This window comes from Anguilla anguilla, chromosome 16, assembly GCF_013347855.1.
Source record: "Anguilla anguilla isolate fAngAng1 chromosome 16, fAngAng1.pri, whole genome shotgun sequence".
In the NCBI taxonomy this organism is placed as follows: Eukaryota; Metazoa; Chordata; class Actinopteri; order Anguilliformes; family Anguillidae; genus Anguilla; species Anguilla anguilla.
The window spans coordinates 23,238,397-23,262,417 of NC_049216.1; the positions used below are offsets into that span (position 1 = coordinate 23,238,397).

The 24,021-nt window shown below is 41.2% G+C and overlaps 3 protein-coding genes and 1 long non-coding RNA gene across 7 annotated transcripts in view; 2 read left to right on the top strand and 2 right to left on the bottom strand.

The window, feature by feature from the left end:
- Positions 1-177: 177 nt before the first annotated feature.
- Positions 178-11,741, bottom strand: sqor (sulfide quinone oxidoreductase). The gene is given in 11 exon segments (XM_035396300.1): positions 178-2,544; positions 3,017-3,195; positions 3,302-3,369; positions 4,765-4,918; positions 4,920-4,949; positions 6,831-7,040; positions 8,339-8,533; positions 9,208-9,261; positions 10,079-10,249; positions 10,617-10,851; positions 11,458-11,741. Coding segments are annotated over 10 exon segments (1,323 nt in total). The 5' UTR covers positions 10,821-10,851; positions 11,458-11,741; the 3' UTR covers positions 178-2,486.
- Positions 2,539-6,821, top strand: LOC118215465. The gene is made up of 3 exons (XR_004762826.1): positions 2,539-2,695; positions 5,636-5,715; positions 6,663-6,821. It is a non-coding gene; the product is annotated as an uncharacterized LOC118215465 (long non-coding RNA).
- A 7,228-nt stretch (positions 11,742-18,969) lies between the features above and the next one.
- c16h15orf48 (chromosome 16 C15orf48 homolog) lies at positions 18,970-20,804 on the bottom strand. Its single transcript, XM_035396305.1, has 5 exons — positions 20,654-20,804; positions 20,439-20,516; positions 20,223-20,311; positions 19,795-19,855; positions 18,970-19,401 (listed from the first exon to the last, which is right to left on the bottom strand). Exons 2-5 carry the CDS (start codon positions 20,475-20,477, stop codon positions 19,333-19,335), a joined length of 258 nt encoding a protein of 85 aa, XP_035252196.1. The 5' UTR covers positions 20,478-20,516; positions 20,654-20,804; the 3' UTR covers positions 18,970-19,332.
- Positions 20,805-22,320: 1,516 nt separating this feature from the next.
- LOC118215460 (COP9 signalosome complex subunit 2-like) overlaps positions 22,321-24,021 on the top strand; it is a 46,632-nt gene continuing 44,931 nt past the window's right edge. For all 4 annotated transcript variants that reach the window (XM_035396296.1, XM_035396297.1, XM_035396298.1 and 1 more), the window contains exons 1-2: positions 22,321-22,480; positions 23,215-23,363. The gene's annotated coding sequence lies outside the window, so the exon portion shown is untranslated. The remainder of the gene's footprint in view (positions 22,481-23,214; positions 23,364-24,021) is intronic.

Below are 24,021 nucleotides of genomic sequence, written 5' to 3' on the forward strand. Positions count from 1 at the left end.
GTACATGTCAGTTTAATGTTTTTAATTGTTAATAATTCTAATACAAGTCTCCATTGTTCAAAAGCCTTCATTTAATCACTTAAGCACACATTCCTAGCATCATAGCATTCCTATATTTTTGTCTGGTAGCTGGGTTAGCTTCTTGTCTTCACTTTGTTGGATATGGTTTTGCCTTGGTTTCCTTTTATTGTGCGTTCAGGGTGTGTAAATAAACTCCCACCTAGTGACTGGTCGCAGTTCGGACAGGAAACGGGAAAAGGAAAAAAAGGAAAACCTTTCCTTTCACAGTTCATATCTCGATTCAGCAGAATTTCAGAGCAGACCTGGGTCGAATACATTTGTATTTTCAAATACATGTGAAATACTGAAATTATTTTCATGGAAAACCAAATACTTTCCCAAATAGTATTAAAAAAATACATTCCTTTAAATACTTTCCTGAGAAACCCAAATACCTTTTCAAATAGTATTTAGAGCCTTACATTAAAATACAATATTAATATTTTGAAATATTTCTGTGAGACAACAGAAATTAAAACAATATAGGCTTCATACTGAAGGGGGTATCCCAGAGTTTGAGTGGCCCTTGATGTGAGGTCAGTAAGTTAGTAGCCTTTTCCTGTATTTCCTCTTTTTCTGTTGTCAAAGTGTTCAACAGCCATATGTACGTTCCATCTTTTACATTGTTTAAGGTTAGACACTGATAAAAGAATTTTTCTGTGCATACTCACTACCAATTAACAATGGAAATCGGTAAAATTGAACTGGGTCTGTCAGCCACTTGACGCGTTCTCATCAAAATACCGTCCTCTAATTAGACAAAATGCTCAACTTTCAGAGCTGATAGGTTCTCACATGTCCAGTTCTTTTCAGTTTTTCAACACCTTGGTGAAATTGCACATGTTGCACCACTGGCCTTATGTTGTGAAAGTATTTTAAATTTTAAAATTTCATTAAATCAAACGCTTTTTATTAGAAAATTCTGTATTTTAAATGTTTTTTTAAGACATATTTGAAAGTAATTGCAAATACATGCAAATGCTCCTTAAATGTATTTTTAAATACATTTTGTAATTTATATACTCCGTATTTGTAATGGCTGAATTTCAAATAATTTCTAAAGTATTCAAAAGTAATTAAGTACTTAAATTATGTATTTGACCTAGGTCTGTTTCAGAGGTAGCTTCAGCCTTGGGGCTAGATGGAAGCTTTGGAGTTTATCGGTCTCCCAGGCAACGGTTGGCACAGTGAGATAACGGGCACGCGTTGTGTGTGCTCACATGTAATCACAAGACCTCCAGCTCGTGACTTTGGAACAGTCTGCAGATGTACATTAGTGGTTCCAACTAAAGATGAAGATAACTGCAGAGTTTTTGGACTCTATGTACTTTGTACCTAACCTATGTTTAGCTACAGTGGTTCACCTCATTCTGTGTATAAGCCAGGGCTATACAATAGATCTTTGTCTCTGAGGAGTAATACAGTTGTATTTGAAACACTCAAAGTACACAACATACAACAACGTGGAGGGGAAGGAATAAAATGTATATTTTTCAAATCAAAAATAAATGCAGTAGCAAGACTGCCTGTAATCATTGGTTAAAACTACACAACATGCATGGCGCAAAGGCAGAATATTTTTCTGTTCATGTTAACGGTACCAAACGTAGTGCTCCAATCAATATTAACAAAAATTGCATGAAAACGATCGTAAATGAAAAGCACTTTCTCCCTCCTGCAGCACCATATCGCCCGCAGCTCCTTTCTCCAGCCCCACCATGAACATTCGCTCATTTTTGAAATGCTGGTTGGCTTACAGCACATGTAGCTAATAAGCAATTTCCATGGATTTAATAGCACTCAACAGTGTAGCCCCCACCTCGGCAATACATGGCAGTTGAGCATCACGGTGTTCGTTACAGTGAACCACCGCTTGAGATAGAATGCATTGGCCTTCTTACATTTAGACATTTTTGGTCTCATTTTTCTGTAAGTAATTGGTTATGTGCTTTTAGTCAACAACTTTGCTAAAGTCTATAAAAATAGCTTTTTTGTGCAATTTTCACAATCCCTTTTCATTTTATTAGCATGGACTGATAATCAAATTAAGAAGGATAAATCTTAACCCTGACTTTTAAAGGCCACGCAATCATCCCACAGAACTTTATGGCTAAGGGGGAAATTGTGGCAGATGTGTACGTTTGGATTTTGGGGTGGACTGGGTACTTGACCTTTGCTGGAGAGTGAACTATTTTGAAGGCAGAGAATGATTATGCAACTCCAGGACTCATCTTGAAACAAGCAGCCTGTATGAGTCACTGGAGAAAAAAGGGAAAAGGAAAAGTGACCACCAAGGCAGCAAATTTTAGGAACAAGCACACTGGGCCAGGGATGGATATGCTTTGGGGAGGTGGAAGTGTACATGGTGTTCGGGAGAGGACTACACAGGAGCCGAAGGAGGGAGAGGTTCCTCCTGCAGCTGAGTGCTACTTCATTCCCAGGTGCATGATCTTCCTATACGGCCCCGGTCCTCCCCACAATCCCCTGTTGAGAGACAGAGAAAACATTGCACTTGCTTTTCTCAACTTCCTTCTCAGAGGGCGTGTGAGTCATTTGTGAGCTCATGACGACAGTCCAAAGCGGCCATTCATAAATGAAGCACTACAGTCTTGGGAGAACAGACTCAACACACCAGGTGAGAGACACTGGGACAGCATTCTGATTTCTAAATGATGCAAATGAAAAAGAAACTTAATTTATGGCTCTGAAATGTACTGATCTGTCATAAAATAAAAAAAACAGATTTAAAGATTGCAACTGTCTCATACTGTAACCAAATCTATTGCATGACCATTTCACTAGCTCCGGCCATCTGAATTTCACCGGGTTGTCTACGCTCTGGTGACGGCTCTCCAATCTGAGTAGCACCTGTGCGCTACATTCCTACATCAAAAGCAGGATTTGCATTGGTGTCCATATGTGTGAGAAAAGCTGTGTTATGTCACGCTGTGCTTACCTTAGCAGGCCGTGCCAGTACAGGTGTGGCATCAGGTCAGCTTTCATGTGGTACATGATCCTGCTCTCTTTGCTCTGGTCGACAGGGAAGGTCTCCAGTGGCTCTCCATTGTAATCAAACTCTGCCAGGATCACGGTCTTGTAGCTGGTAACCAATGGGCAGGAGGTGTAGCCATCGTACTGCCAAAAGACAGAACAGGCGGTCATGTCCTATTCAGTTCTTCACTGTATTGCCACTTAAGACTTTATACGATTTAAATGTGGATGCACAGTGAACCCAACTCACCTTTTTATCCGGCTTTTCTTTTTTCATCACCTTTGAGATGGTTCTGTCCAGTATCGCTGACTGTGCAGCTATTTGGGGGGGAGGGATGGGGTTACAAAACAAGTTTACAAAAGCATTAGTTTGTGCCTCTGCCAACAAACCGGTTGCTTCCAGAACAAGTAGAAATATTATCAGGTCACAAAACAGCAGTGACATGCAATTAAAATAAAAGGTCTACATGATCGACCAAACGGGTTGAACTGAAAATGAGCAAATAATTAGTTTGTCATGTGATCATTCTGGGGTTCAGACAGGACATTCATTTCACCCAGACTGGCCCCCAAATTACGCTTTGAAACATACAGTACGTGTTGGCCTACAATACTACTATCTGTAGCTGAACCATTTCCAGACTGTCAGTTAAAAACTATTTTTAAGCTTTATAGCCATTCAGCACTGAGTCCAGTCAAATGTAGCTTTAGCATATCTTGGTCTTGGTAATCCTGTGTTACAGCTAAGGCCCCATAGTAAATGAACTGAATTTGTGGGCTATTTGTAAGTGCTTTGTTTAACACGTCTCCTTTTTCATGTAGAATAGCGCAACAGGCTGAAATTGCTGAAGGGGCTTTGGTGGGCGCTGTTTGGCTTGTTGCAATTCAATCTACGTCAAGAATTCCTGGAGCCATTTTTAGCACACAGATAACATGAGGCATTGCAAATGACTTGCATAAAATAAATAAATAAATAGACCACTATTAGTCTTTCCTACCAAAGCAATCTTTCCCATGGAGTACAGAAATATACCTCTATCTTAAGGGTTTAGCTCTGTCTATATGGAAATCGACCCTAAAACTTTGAGCGAATTTGAATCGATCTGAAAAAAAAGTAAAGGGGAACTGAGTGTTTGAATACAACACGTTCTGCATGATGCAATGCCAAGTCTCCACCTGGGAATGGAATTTCTAATAATAATCATTTGTATGGGGGTGGGATCGCCAAAACACTAAAAATGTCTTACAATTGTGTTAGCTTACTCTGCAGAAAAACGATACCTGCCTCACCCCTCTCTCCTAAAGCTATGTTATCAGAACCCTACACCTATTTACAATAAAAATATTTGTAGTCCTCCCATTGCAACCAATGTATGCCATTTGTTCAGTTTGTTCTAAGCTTTCTTGTTTTGAACTGTAACTTGCAAATGCTGTAGTTCAGTATGTGCAAACTCTGTAGTTCAGAGACTGAGATCTCTGAAAAATTCCATTCTTCTGGCCCAATGTGTTTTAAGTATGGCTCATACTGTCACACTGAGTAACACATGAATTCTCAAGATAAGCAGTTATGTAACTTCAGGCACTCCCCCCGTCTCCGAAAAAGAAAAAAAAAAAAGAACAGTCTAGTTTTTCAGTGGCTGGCTGCCTGCCCAGCTTGGGCCTCCCCTGCAAGAAGCCTGCAGTGAGGACCAGCCCCCCTCGGCCCTAGCTCACCCACTGCAGCAGCTGTCTTGGACGTCGGCAGATTGGTGCAGTCCCCGATACCGAAAACGTTAGGGTACGTCTTGTGCTGCAGCGTGTTCTTGTCGATGTCCACCCACCCGTCCGCATCAGACACCAGACTCCCCTTCAGAACCTCGGGGGGGGCCCATGGGCGGGGTGACGTGAAGCATTTCATACTAATAAAAAACATTTTTAGATAAAAATAATTGGTAAAACTGTACATGTACATCTGATAACGCCTCACAGAATTGGCAAGACTTGACAAAAAAGTATGTAGCAGAGTGAGGTAGGGCAGTGGCTTATGTAACTGAACTAACCAACATAACCTGAAAACCCCTGTGATGGGTTGCCTGAAACATGCAAAAGATGTGGAAAGAAGCTGTGCAACCTGTTGGTGGTGAAACAAGCGTAACTCTTCACTTATGAAAGTATGGCACTAGGCATTACACAATGCACGAACGGGTAGAGTTCCAGACGAACTACATGCCCTTGACCACGACCATGACTTTTGACCCTACTCGGACTAATGAGAATATGGGGATTAGCACGAAGTGGGCAACGCCACTGCCAAAGCACAGCAGTGGAGAAGCGAGACTCATGAGCGGGCTCAGGCTACCTAGCACAGGCGGGGGAGGGGATGTGTGGCTGACGAGAAGAGTAGGCCCTGTTGTCTTAAAGTACAGACAGGTTTTACGGTCGGCGGTTTGCAGCTGTTGTCCTCCAGAAACATATTTAGGGTGATGTGGAAAGCAGACTGCAGAGAATACCTATTGACTGGGTTTGAGGATCCCATGAGATCCAAACTACACAGTACATGATATATCATCTAAGACGTTCCCTCTTTCTGACATGTGGTTCCCAGCAGGAGAGGCCACTGGAGAGATCAGGGAGACTGTTGAAAGAAAACACCTCCAGTGGTGAAGGCTGGTCTGAAGACAAAGGGTATGTTTACGAAAAGCAAAACCGTTGGATTTACTTTCAGAGATGCCATTTCTTTCCTTCATCCCATTATGTAATGTAACATCAGGGAAGTGAGGCACGCACTGGCTGGGCAGAATCCTCAATTAGTCTGACCTCAGTTCTGCTCCCAGGGCCTCTTCCTGAGTCATGTTTATTCCTGCTTCTGGCATGCTTCTAACCCTGGCATACGCTTTAAAAAAAATACATTTTATCAGCCGTATTTTATCCATTTAATTATAGGACTACGACAAACGAGGGTAATGAGGTAAGCCAGGAAGCATTACCATAGCACTCGTGGTATACTGAAGACCCCACCTACTGAAGTTTACCTTTGTAACCGTTTAGCATTATGTAAGAGGATGCACCATAACTGTAATTACAGTGTCTGGAGGGGGAAAAAACAGAGTACAACAAACCTCAGGGCTTGGTAATGCTCTGTTTATCCAAAGGGAAAGTTTTAAATGACCAATTTCAGATTATGTAAGGAACTTCTGTTGTTCTCTCTCATACACACTCTCTGTCTCTCACTCGCATCAATCCAAAAGGCCTTCCCCAGTTCTTGAGTCTCATAAAGCCTTATTGTACACCTGTTGAGTCATCAATTGGCCAGACATTTTGTTGTGGGAAATAAATATTTAGCAGCCTTTTACTGAACAAGTACTTTCTGTGTACATGATATGTTCATAAGCCTGGTTCCTCCTGTGAGTAACCTTATTTGCAGTCTTCCACTGCAAAGATGCTAAATAATGCTCCTGTTCCCAAGTTATTTTGATTCGATGATTCAGTGAAGTAAAATGTAAGAACAGAAATAGAACATCATGTCTGAGATGTGACTGACATGGTGTAGCTATGTGGTAATGTGGTCAAAACATTTTTTTTATGAAGAGAAGTCAAAATGATCCTGTTTGTCCTCTACCCCTTCCTCACAGCAGCAAGTCATTGCGTACTTGGACAGGAAGACCAGTCACCGCTCCTCCAAAACAACTGCGGAGTCTGTGGTTTGTTTTTCCTATTCTGCCAAATTCTAAATGGAGAAAGGGACGGGGGTGGGTTCAGACGACCGTCGCGGGAAAGATGGCAGACGCCGCCATACTGACCTCATACGCCACCGTTTCCCCCGGGCTGTCGAGCTTCTCAAACACCGCCTCCCGCTTTTCGGGACGGACTTCGATCAGGTTGTGCCTGAGGTTGACGTTCAGGTCCCTGCTCTTCACCAGCTTCCACAGTGCGTCAGCGTACTTCTTAACCCCAAATATCACTGGCAGGGAAGTGTTGTATAGGATGTTGGCTCTGGGCCTCTTTCCTGTCTTGTAGAGGAGAACAAAAGTGAGGTGCTTTTGAGGTAGAAAAACTAGTTTAGCTGACCTTTCCCCACACAGACTCTACAATCTCACCCCACTTCCTGCCTTACAATTTCAATTCGGCTTTAACACTTCACTTTCATCATATCAAAACGAAACCAGAGAGGAGACAGTGTTTTTCTAAAATATACCAGAACATAGAGAGGCAGAGGGAAGTACGGTGGTGCAGTCAGGAGCGCTGTCGTCTCACAGCAAGAATGTAAAAGTTGAAAGCCGAGGGCCTTTCTGTGTGGAGTTTGCATGTTCTCCTGATGTCTGCGTGGGTTTCCACCCACAGTCCAAAGACATGCAGGTTAGGTTAACTGGGCAGTCTGCATTATCTGTGGGGTATGAATGGGTGAGAGAATGGTGTCTGGGTGGATTGGTGACCTGTCCAGGGTGTATTCCTGCCTCACCCAAGGTCTGCTGGGACAGGCTCCAGCCCCCCAACAACCCTGACCAGGAGTAAGCAGTTTACAAAATGGTAGAGCGTATAATGACAGAAACAGACCAGTTAAGTCAAATTATTTGGTCTATTGCCTGCAACATAGTGTGAACGTGTCACTGTTTCATATTTACACTACATGGCCAAAAGTATGTGGACACCTGACATCCAACATCGCATCCAAAATTACTGGCTTTAATATGGAGTTGGTCCACCTTCTGCTGCTATAATAACCTCCACTCTTATGGGAAGGCTTTATACTAGATGTTGGATCATTGCTGCTGGGATTTGCTTCCATTCAGCCAGAAGAACATTAGTGAGGTTGGGCAATTATTGGGTGATTAGGCCTTGCACGCGTTGGCTGCTCCCAAAGGTATCGGATGCGGTTGAGGTCCGGGCTCTGCAGGCCAGTCAGGTTCTTCCACACCGTTTGACAAAACCATTTCTACATGGACCTTGCAGTGTGCTCAGGGGCATTGTGCTGAAATAGAAAAAGGGCCTTCCCCAAGCTGTTGGGGAAGCACAGAATCGTCTAGAATGTGGTTGTATGCTGTAGTATTAAAATTTCCTTTCACTGGAACTAAGGGGCCTAGCCCAAACCATGGAAAACAGCCCCAGACCAAGGGGTGTCCAGATACTTTTGGTCATATCGTGTAGGTCTGGAAAGATCCGAGTGTTCTTCCTCTGCCTGTTATTGACAACTCTCATCTGTAGTGTTGGGGGTGAACTGTACTTTGATTCATAGTAACAAGGCATTTGTAAGGCAGAAAGTTGGGGCATTGCACGTGTGTTATTGCGCATCTTGAATGTGATTCCCAACCTTTCGAAAGTAGGCATCAGAGAGGTACATGATCTTTTGAGGTGCACCTGCACACTTCACAGGGGTGTTGGGGAAGGTGAAAATGGCATTTCCCTCCTTGAAGTCCTGCAGGGCTTTCCAAGTCTTCTCCACTGTCTCTACAGAGTAGTTTGAACCTATTTTGGGGTGTTCAAAAGCCTCTGGGAACCCTTTGATCTGTAAGATTACAGTAAAACAAATATAAATAGTATCAATCCAATACTCACTGAAATATTTGTTTAATTTTTAGAAAACAATATACTGGCTATGATTGAAATGATTAAAAAAATTTTCAGAACACTTCAAGTTGCCAAGATCACGAACACTCATGATCTCATAGTAAATTCAACTAACTAATGTAACTAACTCCAAACAAAAATTGGCATTAGTATTCAAAAGTCCTTTGCCTTTTGATTTTCTCAACTATTATTTCTCTTTAACCATTTAAAAATTTTAATTATGCTTTGAATTAAAACATCCATGCAAAATTAAAATCAAACTCCCCAAATAATAAATCCACACAATGAATTTCAAACAGGGAAATTGTTTTCATCTATTTTTAGTGCATTGCTGCCCCCTAGTGTCAAATTCCAGACTGCTACATGTAAACTAAATTTCCCACAATAGTTTTTTAACAAACCATTTAAACAAATTAGCAACATAATTATAATTAAGCAGTCCTCTTAAATGACGTTGTAAGCCATAAAAAAGGAGGACACAGCAAGAAGCGGTAGGAAGATGAGCTCTGAAAACATAGGCACATACATGCACTCATGTACATGTAAACACACATGCACACAGACACAGACACACATACACACACACAAACACCAAAACTTTTTTTACGTCACCTTTTCATAGTGAAGTTGTAGACCCAGGGCCACAATCAGAAATTGGTAAGAGATCTGCAGAGAAAACACCATGTGAAAAACAACACAAGTGCATCTACACCAGTCACAGAAGCCAGCCAAGATTCAGAGGAAGGCATTTAATGTGGACCTCCACTAACAGTCTTGAAGGCACCTGGTTGACCAGCAGGGGTCGCTGGTAAGTGATGAGACACCATAATCTTGGGCGACTGAAACCTTCCCATCCCAGGGAAGCTTGTGCCAGTTATGTGTTGCCCTGTGGGGCTTCCGCCACTGTGCAGTTTCGAAGCCAGACCGTGAAGCCCATCCGTGTACTAGAACAGTGCCTAAACAAGGTGAGTCACCCTGCAGTCATACTTTTACACCATCTCTGTCTCCCATTTGGATCTCTGGTCGCAACATTGCAACATCCTCCATAAATTTCTGAGCTTGCCGGTTATAAAGCAGGCATGTCCTTCAAAAGACCAACAGCCGGCCAGATGCTTCTCTTCCATACTGCAATCCCCATCCACTGAGCTGTTCCTGTTACTGTACCAGAGCATGGTGCAGCTGATGAAAATGCTGAAAGCAGACTGCAGGTATCGAGTTGACTAGAGGGGGCACTACTAAGGTAGGGGGACACCCTGCAAACTCTAAACCTTATTCTTTATGGGTATTTAAAAAAAATGTATTAATAATTTATTGGCTCTCCTGGAAGGTATGCGAGTGAGCTTGTCAGGACTGCCTTCTCAGCGTCCTGAGTTTTTTGATAACATAACCGATGTGGGTTTTATCAAGCCCATTTTAATTTCAAGATTCTCATCTGTCAGAGAAAAACTATCTTTATGAGCTTTGACCTCCGACCACCCCGTACCTCCTGCCCATCAGCCGTGCGAACAGTGTTCTTGTCTGGATTGACCTCCTGGACACTGGATTTGATCCATTTCACCCCAGATGGTACGACACTGGCAGTGGGTCGCCTGGAAGACTTGACTGTCTTTGCACCAGCACCAACCAAAGTCCAAATAGGCTGGTAATAGTGGCTCTAAAAAGGCATAAGACATAGCACAGCAAATCAAAACTTTACATACGTCTCATGTTATAACTTAACAGCTGCTGGTGGGAATGTAGTGATGCACACAATGAAAGTTATAATCTGAACAGGCAATCTGTTTTAAATGGAAGTATTCCTCCGATCAGGGGGGCATTGCACAAGTGTGACACCTGTTGATTACTCCACCTTAACCTCGTTTTCTCACATGCTTGGTAAAGTACCATTCACGCTTCCTCGACAAGAACGTGTTTTACGTGTTATTCTGTCCTACTCTTATTTTTGTCAAGGGCTCAACGGCACCGGAACGCAGGTGCAGCCCAAAATACAGCACTTTAAAAGGATTTAGCATGAGGCTTGCCTCGCTGGGCTCCACGACAGCCACGTTCTCTGCGCCAACCTTCCTCTTCATGCGCGCGCTCATCGTGATGCCCCCGCTTCCACCCCCGAGGACTAGGACCTTGTAGTGTCCACCGGAGGAACCAGAGTAGTTCCTCACGTGCAGCTGTGCGACATCAAACGCCCCGCGACCATGTCCCCAGGCGCGCAGGACCGAAACAGCCATGGTTGTGTGCAGTAAGTCCCAACAATTTCCCCTAGAAGTAAAAAAAAACAACAACAACAACCCAATTGAGTCACTGTATTCTATACTGCAGCATACACGCTGGGACTTTAAAGAAACGAGATTTTAATAATCGCGTAGTCTTCAGTATGCGAAGAGTCAAGTTCAATGAATGCAACCTGGAACATTCTTTAGTGCTCATCACAAATTATTACAAATTACTAAACTGTGTGATAAACACTACAGGCTACTCGGCTAAGCTAGCTACATTTTACTGTTAGGCTACTTGTGTTTTAATTAGCTCGTTAGCTAAAATGCAAAATCACAAACAGTAGAATACCAGGTTAGTACATTATACTCACAACAACACATGCATTAGGTGATTCATGCACTAATTAAGTTTTAGTTTAATTTAGTTCTCAAAACCGTACTGTAATTGCATATTAACCTTCACTCGCGTAGCCTACAAGACAATCAACCGTAGAGCATGTTTATAGGGCTACAAGCTATTCTAGACGTGCTGGACAGTGTTTCGTTAACTGCGCTACCCCAAGCTTTGTAGTTCTAGCAATTGGTGTCATACAAGCAGGAGCACGCAAGGTAAATGTCAAAAGAACGGAACTAAGCCAAGACCACTCACCCCAAAATACCCGGTCGGTCATGTACAGTTATGCTACGCTTCCCGGTGTGACTCGAGCACTCTGTGTTGGGTCATTGCGCAATAAAGATTATGGCAGAATCTCATTTTAACCGCTTAGTTCATGTCAGTAGAGTTTTTCGATTTTTCATTCACAGACAGTTTTCTGGTCGTTTAAACAACTTATATTTCCTGGAAAACAAAAATATTGTGAAATTATTTTATTTTATTTTTAAACATACGTTAGCCTACTGTTTGAACATATCGCCCAAATCTTTCATTTCCTCAACCGGTCGGCCTACTATTCTTAAAGGTGTATGTCATGTTATTTGGAAACCCACAGGGAATAAATCGAAAGATCGATGTTTATATGTTTTTTTTTTAACCCTTATTCAAAATAAGACATGATTATTGCAACAATTCTGCATTTTATTTTTTAACGCGTGTTTTTTTCCCTTTGCTTTCATATTTCCCTTTTTTGCATTCTCAAGCTGCATGTCGGAAGGCTTCCAGAAAAGGCAATGTTCACCTGAACTGAACCCTAACACTCCCATGAAAAGCCCTCGTGCTCCCCTCATTTTACAAATAGGAACCAATTAAACTATGATCCAATCCAATTTAGTATAAAAATAAACGTCTTCTCTCTTGTTTCTGCGATACAATTTTCGCGTGGGGTATTTAGCCACCTTTCGTTTATTAAAGGAAACGCCTTTAGTAGATATGAATTTCCGCATGGCTATCACAGTTCTGCACATTGTTTAGGCTAGGCTATTAATTGTTTGTTAATTTGTGTAGGCCTAATTGTAAGGTGGGAAATACCCTTATATAATATAAAGATAATTTTCAAATAATTATTTTGAATTGACTTAATCTATGGCATCAACCCTGGTAAATAAACGCTTTTGATTTGTCATATTTCCTGGATCATAGGATTACGCTAGGTGGCAGTAGACTCAACGAAAAACAAAATGGGGAAAGCGCGTGGGAAGCCTGCACATTAAAAAATGTTAAGTGCCCTACGAGCTTTTTAAACGATACCCTAAGAATTTTTTGGATAGGGTGGAAGATTTTTTTAGTTTAAGTTAAGTTAAATTGCAATCATGCGACAAGCTTTGTGAGAATGCACTTGAATGTTTCGCCGATACTGTAAGTCGCACATGACGTCTGCTGAATATAGTAGGTTGTATGTATGCTAGTATGTAGCCTATTGTAACAGATTGATAAATCCTGGTTTTATGTAGGTTATTTATTTATTTATTTATTTATTGAGAGAAGTGAAACATGTTATATAGAGGTGAACTCTCAGTTTAATCAAAACATTTTCTCCGTAATTTCCAATGAATGCTCAGTGTCCTTGGATTTCTTACCAGGAAGTTCCAGTTCGGTTACTGAAGGTAATTAAATTCATGCAGAGCAGGTTCACAGGAATCAGCAAACTCCTTCCTGAGACGAATTAAATAAGCCCGGCAAGCATACCTTGGAAAGTGAAATATGGAACGAGCGTTTGTTGGGTGTTTGCTTAAACCACACCCAATCCAGGCATACAGGCGTTGGTAAATTCTGCCAGTCATTGTTTATTTATTTTTATTTTTTTCTGAAAATGTCTGATCTGGCTATTTACAAATTATTGTTGCAGGGCCTATATTTAATTTAATGGAGGGTGAGGTCTTCAGATAAAAACCGAGATGTATGCTGGAGCAAAGGGCACTTCATAAACAATTCACTATAGGGCAAGTCTTGGTTCTGTCTCTTGGCAACGGAGCTACCTGGAGCTTTTAGTTTTTCCAGCGAAGTGACAGAAGGAACTATCAGTTCATAGCTCATTTAATTTCCACAATTTTACCCATGTTATTAACCCTGATATTTACCCACCTGACTTATTATAGAGAAAGCATTGTATCACCAGCTTTATTTATTATTATTGTTATTTTTTTTAGTGTGCTTGTCTTTTAGGACAGTAGAATGTTATAAACCTAATCTTACAGTCCTAGGTGAGTGAACCTTTTTCCTGCCGTCTGCACCTGTTCCATCTTCCTGGACGTGGTCGCGCGAGTTTGTCATTGGCACCTGCCAAGCTTGCTGTGCAGATTGTGCCCTCGTTGGCATGGTCTGCCAGCCACTGAAGTTTGACCAGTTTTAATGTACCATTTTCCAGAGGTGGAAGATTCAGGTTCACAAAGCAGAAGTCCTCCCCAATATTTTGTTGAAGCACGGTGGAGGAAGTGTCATGGCTTGGGCTTGCATGGCTGCTTCTGGAGTGGGCTCACTAATCTTTACTAATGATGTAACTCATGATGGTAGCAGCAGGATGAATTCAGAAGTCTACAAAAACATTCTGTCTGCCAACTTACGGAGAAATGCGTCCAAACTAATTGGGAGGAACTTCATCATGCAGCAAGACAATGACCCAAAACACACTGCCAACACATCAACGGATTTCATTAGGGAGAAAAAGTGGAAGGTTTTAGACTGGCCAAGTCAATCACCAGACCTTAACCCAATTGAGCATGCATTTCACCTCCTGAAGAGGAGATAGAAGGAAAAACCCCCCGAAACAAACAACAACTGAAAGAGGCTGCAGTAAAAGCCTGGAAAAGCATCACAAAAGAAGAATGCAACAGTTTGGTGATGTCAATGGGTCGCAGGCTTGATGCAGTTAATGCAAGCAAGAGATATGCTACCAAATATTAAGTGTTATTTGCTTTCATTTACTTAAATACTCTCTGTTCCAATACTTTTGCTCACCTAAAAATTGAGTGGTCTGATACCAAAGGTGCTATGTTCTAAGTAGTTTAACACATCTAGGTGTAAATACCAGGAAATAAAAGCTGAAATTCTGAACTCTTGTCTCATGTTCATCTTTTTATCTCAACCCCAAATGTATTCAGTGTATTGCAAAAACAAAGGAATTGGCCTTGCTGTTCCAATACTTTTGGAGGGGACTGTAGCTTGCTGTTCACTATTATGGAATATCTGCATTATAATATTATATATCTGCATGATATTGCCTTTTCCTAATATAATACTGATTTGCAATAATTTTATATGTATTTTAGTTCATATGATATCATCTCATCAATACTGATGAAGGATGAAAATCCAGTATGGGAATGTTCTTAGCCAGGTCTCTATCAGAGGTAGGAAGTTTAGGGTTCAGAAAGTGAAAAGTTCTGCTATTTGTTTTTTACACCCATGAACTCATGCAGCTGATTTCACTGAGTAGTTCTGCTTCCTGGCTGAAGACTTGTGGTAGGCTAATTAGCGAATCCAGATGATTGGAACAAAATACTGGGGTGGACTTTCTCGAACCTGAATTTTCCATATCTGGGCATTATTACTCATGTAAATTGGTTGAGCACAGTTATTTTCTCCTGCATTGAGAGAGCCAGTCCTACAGGTCACTCTGGATATGTAAATATTAGGTAATGCATTATTATTTGCCATCTTTATATTGCACGTTGAAAAACATTAAACCTTTCGTTAAAGATATTGTGGCATGGATTTAACCCTCCTGTTCTGTTCATTTTTTAGGTACAGCAAAAATGTTCCCGGGTGATATAAACATACAGGGGGGGTTTGCAAATACATGAAATGAACCATTTTCATTTAGAATGTTGATTACACTAATTAAGGCCAGTAGAAAAAGTTTCATACTGAAAAAATAATTTTAAGTATTTTTCCTAGATTTTCAAACTTTAAAAAGGGTCAATTTGACCCGCAACATAACAGGAGGGTTAAGTGTCCTCATATCACATATTAATCTTGCAACAGGAAGATCAATCATTCCCAGTCCAACGTAACTTCCTGGAAAACAACCAAGCTGTTTTTTTTCTGGTTTCTATTAAATAAAACAATCGTGTGAATTAAATATACACCAGAGACATTCATGGCACACAACCAGAAATTAATTGACTTTGGTCAGAATGTCATAAAAAACAGTATCTGCTATAACCATATGACTGTTTTATGGTAGCATTGTATATTGTATGTTGGTTATATGGGTACATTGTATGCTGCTACTGTTCGAGTTACACTTATTCTTTTTGGAAGCAAAAATGAAAACAGTATATAAAGATCATTAGGTACAACATAATGAAATGACGGTTAACTGTGTGTGTGTTCGTTCATGTTTGTGTGTGGAGTGTGTGCACAATAAAGTAACGTCTCAAATGTGAAGAGAGAATTTTATCTCAGTGGAACAAACAGACTAGATAGAGGCTCTGTAAAATGAAAGGTGTGTTTGTGAGTTAGTCTGTATGTATACAGGTCACACGCAACAAGATAATCTCGTTAGGTAAATTTTTTTGTGATTCAGTCACAGACTGGGTTCCTGGCCAACGGCTGCTTTTGGTTTTGGCAGCACCAACTCAGAGAAGAGGGAGCCCCGCCCCTTATGAGGAAGCAAAGAGTGTGGGTGGGGGAGTTGTGACCCCTCCTAGCTCCCTAGTCATGTGAGAAGTGTGTGGGTGACGGCTACAGGAAGTATCAATGTGATACTGTTGTCCTGTGTCAGTCAGTCACGTACACAAAGGAGGACAATGAAGTCAGGGTTATATTTTAACGTCCATCTGCTCTGGTGATAAAAGAACCATCCCTGTTGAACAAACATGTCTCAGCAACCAGAGCTGGGGGAATCTTGCTTTTGCTTACCATGTGAAATGCACTTAGTTTGCTTTGGCTAAAAGCATCTGCTAAATGAATAAATTATATTGTTTTGCTATTAATGTGTTCTTGTTTACACAAGGCACTTGAAAATCTTGAAAGTACTTGACTTTGTGGAATATTCAAAGTTATGAAAGTGCTTACATTTTGAATGTGGAAAATTGTGTAAGGTTATGAACTTTCTTGGATTTTGCACAGATCCTTGGTTTTCAAGGGGTTTTATACAGTTCATTAAGTTCCTCTGTTTTCTGTATGTAGACAGCACATTTGATGCAATGGAAACCCTAATTGTTGCATTTTCTGTGAGATCTGAATTCTGTTTACCGAAGCACATAACCCTTTCATCAAAATAGTCTTATCTTTTTACATGTGTCCAATCTGTGATCATTCATGGGCAAATCATGTTATAATTTTGCTTTTGAGATACTTTAGACATTCACAACATACACCAGTTTTATCACAGAGTAATCTCAATACACACACCCACACACACATCTTCATTTAAATGGATTTACTTAGCAGCGCTAAACAGAAATACTTATTTTAACACATTTTTAACCTTGACTTCATATTCTGAATTTTTGACCAATTCCTGGCAACCCAAATATTTTGTTTTGCATCTATTGAAACTCACCAGTGTGTATCCATTTAGTTGATTTATGTTGTACAGTATAATGCTTTTTATGGTGGGGAGTTTTCAGACTTTATGGTACTGTAATGGCCAATAAGTGGATCTTTGAATGTCAGACATAATGTTATCTTCCCTTTGCCCTGTAGTAAAATGACAGATGCTTTTCTTTGCATAATGTTAGGTACCACAGAGAGAGGGAGAGGGTGCAACAGCCATAAGGCTCTGAAGCATTCTGGGTAAGGAACTAGAATCATATAAGGTTGCAGGTTTAAATCCCAGGCAGTGGATGTGGATGTTCCTCCTCGAATTAGGTCCAAAGTAAGTGATGAGCTGTGGGAAGGTAATTCATCCTGAATGAGAAAAGAAAAGACGTAAAAGTGGTGGTACCTAAGGCAGCTGTGCAGGTGCAAAAAAGAACCTATTTCCAGCCTGGGTATGGAAATCAGCATGTGGCCCAGTGAGTCTAACATGTGTAGAGAGAGAGACAGGGTGTCAGTAAGGTGGTGCTGATGGATCAGATCTGCTTGTATTCATGTGTTTGACTGTATGAGCAGCAGCATGTAAGAGTCTAATAAATACATGACGTGGACACAGGCGGCACCTCAGGATAGGGTGTTTATGGAACGCGTGCACTACGTGAAGACAACATGAGGGTGACATGTCCAAACCTGTGCTGCTGTGAGGCTTGAACAATAAGGGTTTGATCCTGTTGGCTGAATTTGTGAGGGGAGAAAGAGGGAGAGGCACTCATCACGAGGTCACTGTTAGCCCAGCCCACCAGCAGAGGCCACAGTCATTGATTTTACTGTGTGTGTGCGTGTGTGTGTGTGTGTTAGAGAGGGAGTGTGGGCAAGTTCCTTTATAGATGGTAGTAGGGTTGTGTTCCAGCTCATCTCGATTAATTTTCATAGAGCCCAACACCCCCACCCCCCTGATTCAAATGTACATGTTGAGTTGATATTGTGCAGCTTTGCTGAGTCATGGTGGAGAGAAAACAAAATTCACTTAATGCATCAAGTTGGCAAGACTGGTGCTTTTTATTGGGAGTACTTGGCTGGCTTGTGTCCATCTCATCCTGTCCAATTTAAGATTTGAGTGAATTTTTATTATTATTGTACATCGTAGATTCTTTGAATTATCTCTACATTTCACTTTATACTCTCAGTAATGATCTGTGAGAAGGGCTGTGGTTCAAAAAAAAAAAAAAAACTACTAACCAAAATTAAAAGAAAGATGACGACCTTGTGTTTAAAAATATTTTTGTCAGGCCAGTGGTCTCGTATCCTCTTGAACATGCTCAAGGTCAAAATGAACTTGACATGGAATTACAATGTGAAGGATTTACCTTATCTAGAACAAGACCAGGTCAAAACCTAGTGTATTGCTGGACCGGCCGATCAATGGTGTGACTTCATAACTCGGCCAACCAATGGTGTAGCTTCATCACTCACTCAGTCAGTCACTCAGTCACAGACATTCGCGTTTGTAGGGCCCCGCTGTTGTGGTCTAGCCAAAAAGAAACATTATATTGCATTTAAGGCAATGGAGTGACAGACATTTTCATCTTGCCGCCACAAAGTCGGCCGCCAGGCTTCACCCGTAATACAGCGCTGCGATGGCATTAAAGTATTCAAAGCCCCGGCCAAAAAACGGATAGGATTAATGCTTCAAGCTGGGTAGACGTGCATTGGGTAGGTTGCTGTGTCGTTGAGATGGAGGAACATTTAAAAGAGGCGCCCCTAGTGGTAGTTCAGGGGACTGATAACACCAGCCTATCTCCCTGTGTGAGCAGAACAGCATGATAAGTGCTGTAACACACCCAAGCTGCACTGAGCCAACGTCAATAATATAAACCCAATTATCGCCTCCAGACACTGTTGTGATGCACTGGACAGCACTGCTGCTGATGTAGGAATCAAATACAGGAGTAAATGTGGATGTCAGGGAGGAGTGGGGTAGTTTTTCTGTGTGTACACAGCACAGAGGATTCCCACTGTAAAACAATGTCCTCCAGCAGCAGGTGCAGGAGGGAACTAAAACTCCCAGCCATTCCTGTACATGTGCTGTGGAGGTGGATCAGACCCACTCACAGTCATAACTGCTGGAAGCCAATGGACTTTGAAGGTCTACTGTCACAATGGTCACTGCCTGCAAAACAACTTTTCATTTCATGCTGTCAAATAATGTGGGTAAAAAATTCAAGCAGACATTGAAGCCAGCAATAGAGCTTCAAAAGCAACAGTTTATTTACAGTCATATATACAATCCAGAGAGTAAAACATTTTTCCAGCAGTGCTTTGCCTTAATTTCACACCATGGTGCAGCTGTTTCACAGAGGTGCGAACAGTGGGGCTTCTTCAGGGCGGATGGTTTTGGGGGAGTCCTTTGGGTCCGGGATGCACCAGAATTCCAGCGGGTGATCAGACCCCTCCAGTGGAACAGAAGCATTTCCGCACACTGAATGCCAGAGACCAGAGTCTGTGCAGAGATGATTCTGTTAGACTGGCAGGGGTTGGAGGGGTGCGTGGCCCGGATCGGGTGGGGGGTTTTGACGGAGGGGGGGGGGTTGGTTTAGGGGAGAGACTTCACTTTGTCAGCTTCTTCAGGAGCTGCAGCTCCTCCACTGGCTTCCACTGCTGGTTTATCGTGATGAGCTGCAGAAGAGGGGAAAAACTCCTCTTAGGCATCCTGTCTTTCATTTCCCCATTTTCTTTTTTTTTCTTTTTTAATGAACGCAAGCGACTGTCTCCATTATGGCTTAACGTTATCAAACCGAGCTCCTTCCCGGTCCGAACGTGACGTTAGCCTAAAATAGCATCCTAGCAACAGGAAAACACTGCTTTAAAAAAACGTCACGACTATATTATGAAGACATTGTAGGAGCGCTGCTCCCGGTAAAACAATGAAATAAAATGTGCAGGCCTATATCCATGCCAGACGCTGCCACAGATGTTAAATGAGACTTGGACTCGCATTGTTCGTGTAAGGAAACAACATGGAGTAAATGCATAGATATCTGGAGGAAGGAACCTGGAAATACGCTATACCTTCTGGGGCTTCGATGGGTCGAGGTTCTCCCATGGTTCTGGATTCGTTGTCTTGTTTATTCTATAAAGATTAAAGAATAATATGATGATCAGGTACTATGTGCGTCAGATTAAAAAAGTTAAATTATTATCATTGCCTAATATCATACTAATGCAGACTGATCACGCGTAGCCTATCTAACGAAATTGCCTATAAAAAACTTTACCCGCTAACCTGCTTAACATTCTCTGAGAAACTGATAATCTGTAAATATGAATGTGTCCTCATGAAAATACGTAAACCTGACGCACATATAGCCTAAAGTACCTTATCACCATATTATTCTTCATTTGTTCTAATCATTATTTTATGTTACTTTTATTTTGTATATATTGCACATAATTTATTTTAGCATTTGTTAATGTCGAAAAAGAAAATTAATACTTACATCACATCTGGTTTCGTCAGTAAGAAATAAATGCAGGCAGAAGTGGCACCTGCCGCTGCGAACGCCATGAATCCAATCAGAGGAATTAACTGTCAAACAAGGATTTCAGTTGTCACCCAGCAGAGATATTTGAAGTTCACTTCAAAAGTAAATATTATAATCCCAAAAAAGCAGTGCATTTGAATGCGATGTGATAATAATGTAAATCAGACTTACTTCTTTCTTCTTTCTCAGCATTTGAAAAAATCCAGCCATTTTTAACCTTCCCCTGTGAACGCTAAAATAAAAAATAGCCTATAAAAAGACAAAACATACATAATGAGCATCAGTGTTTCATTGGTGTATTTGTAAATAGATACAATATATTATTAAACTTTAAGAAAAATGCTTTTTCTAATGTAATTGCAGCCACCAGAGGTTGAAGAAGTTACCTGGGCGATGCTCTAAGTGCCTTTGTAACGTAGCTCTTACACCCTCCCCACTTAACGTACTTTAGGAGAAAAAGGTGACACGAGCTCTGCGGCACGTAGACAAGCGTGATGTCAAGTATCGAAATCTATCAGAGGAAATTACTTCAGCATTTGAATGGGCTTGGTTGAGCTTCCACCACATCCACCTATTGTTTAGGTTGTTAGCGCCCCCTAGTGATATGAACAAGAAACCGCCAAATCCAGTCCTTGGAAATTAAATATCCCACCTGTGTGGGGATCCTATTCACATACCGTCCTCTTTCTTTAAAAGCCAAATACTTGTATTGGAAATAAGTTAAAAGAGTTTTTAAAAATTCTACAGGTATTTTAAGATTTTTGAATGATTATTATTATTATTATTTTTAAAAACGTGCACTAGGTTATAGGATTTCAACGATGTCTCCCACTTTGAAAAAAATTGTCCACCATCACTTATTTTCCTGTGAAAACATTGGCGAAGTAAGTATCTTGAGTATTTATGGATGCATCAATGCAATCAAATAATTTGTAATTATAATGAAAATATTTAAAATGTACTTAAAATAAATTCTGTTTGTTACTTTCAAATAAATTAAGATAGTTTCAAATCATATTTTTAAATATATATATTTTGTATTTTTTAAGTATGTTTTGCGCAAATGCGTGTTCAGTCAATAATCTGAGTGAAGGTGAGCTGGAGTATTCACACTATTCTTTTCACTGTTAGCAATACTGACACAGAAGACGTTCTACTCCTCCAAGCAAAACGGCTGAGTGTGCTGAGTCATTCGTGTGTGTGTGTGTGTGTATGTATTCGAGTGTGAACGCTTGGGGATTGTGTGTGTGCACGTGTGCGGGCATGTGTGTACATTCTAGTGTGTGTACTTGGTGTTTGTGTGTGCGTTTATTTGCATGTACGTGTGTGCATGCATGTATATATGTGTGTAACCGAATTATCATGATATAAAATGAAAACTGCTGATATTTAAGTTGCTCAATACGGGTGTCTGACAAACACGTAAATATTCCTACGTCCTATGTGTTAAAAAAAAACATGCCACCACTAGAGGGCTTAGCCTTAGACACAAGTTGCGTTGTCATGGTGATGTAACTTTTTTTTCACTTGGCTTCCGGGATGAGGCAGCACTCAGCTGACCTCTCCATTTCCCACACAGCTGTAATCAGACTTACTTTGACAGATGAGTCTATTTAATTCATTTGATTCCTTTGTTGCCATTTCCAAATCTGATCTGTAGAAATTTCAGTCATCTGGAAGTTTTATTTTGCTGTTTCATGGGTATGTTCATGGGTATGTTGTGTGGACCCAGAAAGAGCTGCTCCCCAGGTGCTGTCCATTCAGAAGCTCAAGGGGCCAACTGCAGTCGGGTGAGCTAGCGTTTTAACCACAGGTTTAAACCTGTAGACCACAGAACTGTGGTCTTGGTACTTTAACCCGAGATTTAAACTCCTGATAAGGGCACTGAAATTGCTCCCAAGTGTTTCTGCTACCTTGGCGGGCTACTGGAGCACAGATGATGTCATCTCCACTCACAGGCAGATTAGCTGCTTGACTCATTATCAGTCAAGGCAGCTGCTACCAGTTGCTTAATTAGTGGGTTCTACAAAAGGCCTCTCTCAGCCCTCAGATAAAGATTTTTTTTTGCAAAGCAACAACTGTGTTTGTAGTAGCACTCTGGGTGTTTAGATTTTTGTTGCTGGATTTTTGGTATGAATTGGTGCCTTTATGTTGATGGTTTTCGGTTATTGTGTTTTTCTCCTCATACCACATAAAGGAGCTAATAAAAATGGGTAAGCCAGCCACTTTCCTGTTTGTCTTGTTTTTTCATTGCTTTTTTAAAATTTGATGTCATTGGATTACAGTGAGAATGCCTTATATCTTACCCCATCTAGTGTGTCGGTAGAATAACTGCAGTAAACAGACAGTTGCTCAGTGTTCCACAGGGTGAATTGATTGGTTTTCAGATAGCAGTGGGCACCCATTCCTGGATTGCTGTGAATCACTTCTCCATGTGGAGAAACCTGTCCGTCTACTTTGCCATACTATTTCCTATGCACAGTGATGGAATTTTCCAAATTTCCTTTCATTTGGAAGTCTCTGCCAGCAACCTGCTGCTATTTTATTTAGACAGGCACCCAAGATTAAGGTGTTGGTTCAAAACACGTGATTAAAATGTTCTTAATTGAACATTCTAATGCTAATGTGACAATCACTATTGGTAACTGAAATGAATGGAGTTCTAGAACGCTTAATTAAAAAAAAAAAAAACATTCCAATAACAGAATGTTCAAATCGTTAAAGGTAATATTCCAGGTTGTTGCTGTTTTTGTTTTCTGATCCAATCACAAGACTCTGCTCTCCTTTAAAAAATACAGGGGCTGTGTTTCCATGAGTCCTGTTTGACAGCCCCACCCAACTTCTGGCTGAAGAAGTCTCACTTTTTTTGTCATAGCTACCAGTCACGATGTTGCCAGTGATATTGTTTGGAGATTCATGTGTTGGCCTGGTCTGTGTGTTTTCACAGTGAGGATTATGATGGTTTTAGGCTTGAGGAGGAACTGCCTGACCCAGATGTGTGTGTGAGTGAAGCCACCCTGTGCCCCACAGTCGTACGCTTCCTGCCTGCAGTGGCTGTCTGATTCCCGAGGACTCCACGCAATCCTCACCCACAAGGTACCGAACCGCACACTTGAGCAATTGGCAGAATAGCACTGCACTGCTGTAACACACAGGCAGACATCAGAAAATATTATAGGATTGAGGTTTTCAGAAAAAAGTATGTAAAGAAAGTGTTAGTAAGCAGAAAGTGTCCCTGGTAAAACGTACACGTTTACACGTTGATGTAAAGCTTTTGGTTCCGGAGAGATATGCATCTCGTGCGGCTGGTCTCTGGCGCACCAGCAGTCTGCGGCATCAGAGCGCACCAGCTCCTGTCATTCCGCATATGCCTCAGCTGGCCTCGACCCAATTTTTGTACAGCCTATGCCTCAGCCTCACGAGAGTCACTGACCCTGCCCCCCCCCCCCCCATGCTAGCCCCACCTTCTGGCAAGGTATTGCAGTACGATCAATCAATCAACCTTCATTCCCCAGAGACGTATTGAAGCAACAAGCCCTCATTTCCAATTATGCCGAGATTACAAAATACGATAATGATTGTACTTCAAAAATCGAAACGATTAAAAAATAAAAATAGTAACAAGACCAACAATTTATAATAAATAAATGCATATAAGACAAAACCCTACTGTAATATCCATCTCTTTGTAGTTGTTGACAGACTGTTCTTGCTGAGATGATCTGATCATGTCCTGCATTGACATTTTCATTCA

Excerpts from the sequence above, each read along its gene's own strand:
- c16h15orf48 (XM_035396305.1), bottom strand. The coding sequence starts at position 20,477 with ATGGCTGGATTTTTTCAAATGCTGAGAAAGAAGAAAGAA. Across the intron at positions 20,312-20,438 it reads TGCTGAGAAAGAAGAAAGAA|TTAATTCCTCTGATTGGATT; the intron begins GTAAGTCTGATT and ends CTTGTTTGACAG. Across the intron at positions 19,856-20,222 it reads CTGACGAAACCAGATGTGAT|AATAAACAAGACAACGAATC; the intron begins GTAAGTATTAAT and ends TAATCTTTATAG.